This window comes from Loa loa (genome assembly GCF_000183805.2).
Source record: "Loa loa unplaced genomic scaffold supercont3.190, whole genome shotgun sequence".
NCBI lineage: Eukaryota > Metazoa > Nematoda > Chromadorea > Rhabditida > Onchocercidae > Loa > Loa loa.
Window position 1 is genome coordinate 48,790 of NW_018108370.1, and position 6,922 is coordinate 55,711.

A 6,922-nucleotide genomic window follows, 5' to 3' on the forward strand; every position below is an offset into this window, starting at 1 on the left:
ATATATATATATATATATATNTNTNTTTTTTTTTTTAGTTTAACAAATAACATTAAATGGTGACGAAAACAATTACATTAAATGTCATCTTTCTAGGTGTCAATAATTTATGCTAACTATGAAATAAGCGGAAAGTATTCTCGCCGAAAATATACATATTCCTTTGTGCTTTTTTTTTTCTTTAATAGGTACTACATTGCATCTTTTGCAATCATTTAGTGAAAAATGGTTAAGGTGTTACCTTTTTTATTTTTTTTTTGGGTAAGAGGAGGACAACTAAAATAAAATGTGACATTTGTGGAAAATGAAATGTATGACGCTTGACCTTTTGGTATTTTAATTTAATCTTTTGATATTTTAGTAAAATTATAATGATAAATTTTTTTTTAGATATGTATAAAGGAAATGGCCTACAAGCTAATAAGAATATCAAGAAGGATGTAAAAAAGAGGCGCAGTTGTCTGCAATGCATTGCGATCATTATTCATTTGATATACCGATCATTCACATGGAAGCATTCAGAAACTAACATTTTAAGTTGCATAAGATTGATGTTTTTTTTTTTTTTCATTTTTTCACTCATTGATTTATCATTTCACTTGTACTTCTACTTCATTGCTCCTTTTAAATTTTGCTTCAATAAATTTACAAATGGAAAGGATGATGAATTATGGATAAGAGGAATTTTCAATTCACTTCAAATCAATTGATAATATCATTACAGATAATTTTCAATTATTTGCTTGTGATAAAATTTCATCGATATTTAAACTTGTACCTATGTTTGCTATTAATTTAATTTCTATGTATAGCTAAGGTTGTTTTTTTTTTTTTTTTTTTTACTTGATATTGCAGTATTAATAGGCTAACTTAAAAAGTAATGGTTGTTAATTATCAAACTTCAAAAATTAATTTCTTTCTACTTTTTTTTCTAGCAATACTTTTTCAAAAATTAATTCAAGACATGGAATTAGTTTTTGAAAATTATAGGCTTCTGTGAGTTTTTTTTTTTATCAACTTTTGTAACCTTATGAAAATTTGAATTTTTCTAAAAATATGAATATATAGTATTTAACAAATATAAAAAACCGATTGTTATGCCTTATAATACTTACCAATGATCTTCGACTTTTTCTATTTGTTTATCTTTCGAAATCTTATTTATATTTGTCATTATAACTTGATAAAATGTCATTAAATTTCTTAATTAGCATAATAAATAAAGAAATGAACATCTTCAGTAAAACATTTTCGAAAATTTTGTATACCTTTTAACCACTTAGTTAAAAGCGGTTGGTGGGATAAAGTGATGCTATTTGCTGTAAGCATTCCAATATTCCCACGTGTCGTGTAACATGGGATAACTAATAATTCATGAATGCTGGCTTCATGTAAGAAGCTAAACAAACCGTAGTAATTTGAGAATTCGTACAGAATAGATGACAAAGACTGATTGATGACAGCACTTCTCAAATTCCACTTCCGCGGTCAACATCTCATTTCTCATCCTCCATTCTATAAATCTTCTTTCTTTTCTTACCTGGCCGTTTGTTGAACTTGCAAAGGTTGTTTAATTTGTCAACTGTCATCTCGTACTTCGTTATGATCAATGCTGATATATTTTATGCCGCGTTTGTGGTAATCAAGCTAGTAGTTTGTTTTTAAAAATATTTTACATTCATATAGAAACCAAAAAAGCTTCAAATACTGAAGAGAAAAGAATCTCTGAATTTTTTTTTCTTGTTTGTTAATTAAATTTTAAATATTCAGATCTTAATTGGATATTTTAGGATGACATTATGAAGTTCCGAGTTGTGACGGATGCCGAGGCTTTTTCTAAAAAAGTATCTGTTATAATGGTAGTGTGTTACAAAAGTTTTTACTTATTAATAATTTGAATAAATTTAATTGAATTATTACCAAGACAATTGCATAAATAGGGAGCGAAATAAATTACTTTTACCTTTGTACTGATTTTTAATAAGATTTGAAATTTAAATTTAATTTAAAATCAATGCAATAGTTTTTTTCTTTAACATATCTTATCGACCGTATTATCAGATTTTTCTTTCTAAAAAAAAAAAAAAAAAGAAGGATAAAAAGTTTTGTTCTGAAAGATATCTTTGGAATAATGGTCGAAATCAATGACCAGAATAGTTAAACTAGTATAGTTTAGCAATAAAATATGAAAATATCTGCCATTTTCTCAAGGCTCCATTAGTTATTACTTTTTATTTTTGTCGTTTAATTGTTAGAATTAATTTTAAACCAAAAATACTTTGCTTATATGACTGAAAAAGAAGCTCATTAATAGTTTCATTATAAAAAAGAACTGAATTATGTTCTTATGTCATCCATTAGTTCGTTTTTTTTTCCTGTCTCTCTCAAAGTTATTCCAAAATTTGAAATAAAAAGCTGATTTTATACATCCGCTAAAAGATTCGTTTTGCTATCGAAGTTCAGTTTAGCTAAATGAAATTCATTAAACATAAAAGAATGATCACATCATATCCAATATGTTCATGGAAATCAAATTTTATCAACATTTCGTAAGTTAATGTTAATTTAAATTACTGGTCATAGAGGTTGAGCGATTTTCAAACTTCAAATCTCATGCATATTTCAAAGTAAATTTTGACGTCAAGTTTGATTTATATGAACTTTTCAATCAGTTAATTAATAGTGAATTTTCATGTTTAATGTGGCCCATTAATTTGAAAAGTGCTTTTTTAAAAAAAATGATATAAATAAGGGTAACATCACTTGAAAAGTATATTATTAGCCTGTTTACTTGTAAAGTATTAATAACTGATACCATAACCAATACCATACTTATCTTCCTGTAATTATCAGTATTGTGTGATTAAATCAGATTTTTCATTTCCTATCTGTTTGAATTAAACATATTTCATGTTTGAACACACATACACACACACACGCACACACACACACACACACACACACACACACACACACACACACACATACACATATACATTGCTAATATATTATTTATATAAGAAGCTCTCTCAAATTTTCATTCAAATCAACTATCAACATTTAATATTTTCCACAAAATTGAAAAAATGATTTCAACCAATTTAGTCCAATTTTAATTTAATTCATTTTCCTAAATTCATTCCATTCTATCGCTCTAAAAACTCCTATCAACTACATGCTTTCGTATTAAATTAAGCAAACTTTAAAGTCAATGAGATCGATCATTGCAAGGATCGAAAGCAGTGCATTGTGGATGTCGTATGAAGATGTCGCAATTGTAGATATTGCATGACTCAATGTCAAGCATGTCGTTTTCACAATTGTCTATGAATCCACGTGGTTTGAATCCATGGATCTATGAATCCACATGGTTTGTTTCATTGATAATATTTCACATTAAACAAAAAAAGGAAAAAAAAAGCGAAATATTTGGTAAAGGCATATTTTCATATTATAGAATGATTACAGCTATGCATAAATTGCATTTTTCAAATTCTAATAGTCTCACAAGAGTACAATTGACTAGAATTTTATTAAATTTAAGAAATTGAAATTATTGATTAAATTAAACTTGCTCGATTATGAATATATTATGCATTCATTTGTATATCTTTGAAATTTTTTAATTAATTTAGATTACTGAAAATTAGCATATTATTATAATTCAACGACGAGAATTTCATTATCATTTATCGTTTTGTTTTTAGCTGTACAAAATGACGATCAGATGGGACAAAAATGTTTCAAAAGAAGTAAAGATATGCTTATAATACAATGTATGTATTTGAATTTTTTCCTTTTTGATTTAATTAGATTCAATATAGTACCGTGATAATTTGAGGTGTCGTCAGGTAGTTTTACCTGATAGCTTTCACTGAAAAGCTCATTGAACAGTTAAGGGAGAAGAAAACAAAGAATTGCTTCATGTGTTTGTTAGGTTTGTTCTTTTTTTTCTTTTTTTCCCCCCCCCCCTTCAAATATATTCAATATTTATATGCTAAAAAATTTTCATGCTAAAAAAATTTTCTTGCTAAAATGAAAAATCAACTAAACGAATTAGGATGGGAAATTTAACCCTGAATTGTAATTCAGAATCAAAATCATTTATGGTTTATTTAAAAATATTGTTTATCATGAAGCAGAAATTATTTACCTTAAAGATTATGAAACAAGAAATCGAACAATTTGCATTTGTAAAGCGATCAAGAGAAGTTGGAAAGTTTAGCTAATCGGATTCAAATATTTATCTGAGTTTCATGTTAACATTCATAATATTATCATCATCTTTATCATATATGAGTAATCAGGAGCGTATTTTATTGTTGAATTATTCCTAGTATATGCTATTTATCATCACTTATGCAGCACATCTTGAAAATAGTAACTTTCATCAATTTTTTTTTTTCAATTTCATTCGAAATTTTATATCTAAGACTAAATTTTCACATACATACTTTTTTTTTCCTTTTAATAAAACAAATTAGTTAGTACCTTTTAGATCCTGATAATCAAAATTTTTAGATGGAATCAAATTTGGTTGGCTGGAAACAATTTTGCAAATTTTACACTCATTATTCCTAACTGGTTATTGTTTCTGATTTAGGTTATTGTAACTTACATTTATGTATGTTATCGTCCACATGTCTTTTCAATAGATCATATTTTGAAATATTTCAAACTGTTTATTTTAAAATAAATTTATATACATGGAAAATAAGGAAATAATTTTATCGCATTATACTGTGAAATTCTTATTAAATTTTTCAAGGGAAAAAAATTTATTTCAGTTAAATTTTAAAACTTTGCTTCGAATGAAGCATTTTTTCATTGAATTCTAAAAATTCATGCTTTTCTTGCAGTAAACTTTTGGAAATTTATCAATGCTAATAGGCTTATCGATATCAAGCATTTATTTTGTTTATCAAATGTGAAGCATATGCAATGGCTGCAACAGCAATACAAATCAATAAGAATCGAATCGTAAAATTGATGAAATTGAAGGAATTACTTCAAATTGTTTCAAAAAAAAAAAAAACGTACTAAGAATATTTTTCTCAAATTCGAATCCTGTTAGGAATCAATTATAGATTAATTGGATCATTTGGTTTTTCCTCCATTCGTTCGTCCATTTATGGTTTAACTTCATTCTTTTATTTCATTTAAAGTATTTCGTTTCATTTCGACTATTCCATTTTACTTCAAATATTTTATTTTACCTCAAGTATTCCGCTTTATTTCAAAATACGAATTCAAACAAATGCTTTGAATAATTTAACAAGAATTTAAAAATAACTTGAAAATTCTATTTGTTCATCAAATAATTATTCTCAATGCTTTGATCAAAATTTTAAATTGAAAAGATTATTCTAAAACATTTAACATTTAAATTTAATAAATATTTGAGTTATTTTGCAATTTATTTTTTTTCTTTAGAAGTTAAACAATATACAATTACAGCTATTGAACATTCATTATTGTGATGCAACATATGCGTATCCTTTCAATAGTAAAACATTAAATGCTTCCTTTTTTTTTTTGCCATAAATAAAATTTTGTAAATTTTTCATCCTACATGACAATAAATAAAAAATGAAACATTCTGAAAGAGATATATGGTTACCGTATTTTTTCCACTTCGTTAACTATTTCAATGAGATGATTAATTTCTATTAATGAGCTATTTGATTTTTCTAATGATGGGTGTTAATTTTGAACATTACATTATTAATTAAACTTATTCAGCTTATTTATTAATAATATGTAAAATTCAATGTAAATGAAAAATACAGTAAGTTTTTTTTTTAAATTAATAATAGTATTGTGCACGATGCATGATGCATGATGCATGATGCATGATATATGCACGTATTGTATGCCATTATTTACTACTTTTTTTTTTTTTATTTCAATATTAACCGTTAAAAATGCAATGAATGACTCATGAAATACCTGTTCATACATATATATATATATATATATATATCGGATAAATTGCTAATTTGTTGTTCTATTACACTGCAATTTCATTTTTTGTGTATTTAATTTGAAAGTGATATTTTCATGCAATATTATGATTGAATAAACAAATAGAATAGAATAGAAAAAAATAAGATATAATGAAATATTTTAATTAGTGATAATAAATAAACAAAATGGAACGGTATGGGCAGAATAGAATAGTTTAGCATGTACATATACATATAAGATTAAATCTTTAATTTTTATATGACAAAAAAAAAATTTTAATCTTATTTTGGAAGATTTCAAATCTGACATTTTACATATCTTGATATTAGTATAAAATTAGGAAAAAATTTTTTTTATTTTTAGAAAAATGAACGAAAATTTCATCACTTTTAATATATTATTAATTTTAATTAGTAGTAATAACTGATGAATAAATTTATGAAATTTCGAAGAAAAGTATAATTTTTCTGATTTATCTATTATTCTTTACTTCTTTTCATATATTTAGTTGCTATCAAACAATGATCTTATTGTTTTTACTTTTTTATTACTGTAACTTTACAACGTTGACAGTAACCTTTATTAGTGTATTATATGATATGGTACAATATCTTACTGAAACAATACAATAATAGGGAGGAAATGAACAATACATAATAACTATTAAAGAATACCGAATAGTCTTTCGCTTGTACTATTGAACTGTCTTATTACTGCTTCTCTGTCAATTGAGTGTCTGACTGTATGTCGTCTTGAGTGTTTAGCGTGAGCTGTCCAACTGAATGATTTAAGTAAGCTGTGGGATTGAGTAACTGCTTGAGCTTTTGATTTGGTAACTGACCATCAGGATGACTGACCCTAGCTCATTATATAGTAGATGTGGTTTAACATTCCAGAAACATTGGTTCAACTATTAAACTAGAGGTTCTTTACAGGATTTGGACATTTGCGCATA

The 6,922-nt window shown here is 25.7% G+C and overlaps 1 protein-coding gene across 1 annotated transcript; it reads right to left on the bottom strand.

The window, feature by feature from the left end:
* Positions 1-731: 731 nt before the first annotated feature.
* Positions 732-1,589, bottom strand: LOAG_11324 (hypothetical protein; the record flags this gene model as incomplete). Its single annotated transcript, XM_003146845.1, is given in 4 exon segments — positions 732-778; positions 1,269-1,399; positions 1,410-1,515; positions 1,541-1,589. 4 exon segments carry the CDS (start codon positions 1,587-1,589, stop codon positions 732-734), a joined length of 333 nt encoding a protein of 110 aa, XP_003146893.1.
* Between the last annotated feature and the right edge of the window lie 5,333 nt (positions 1,590-6,922).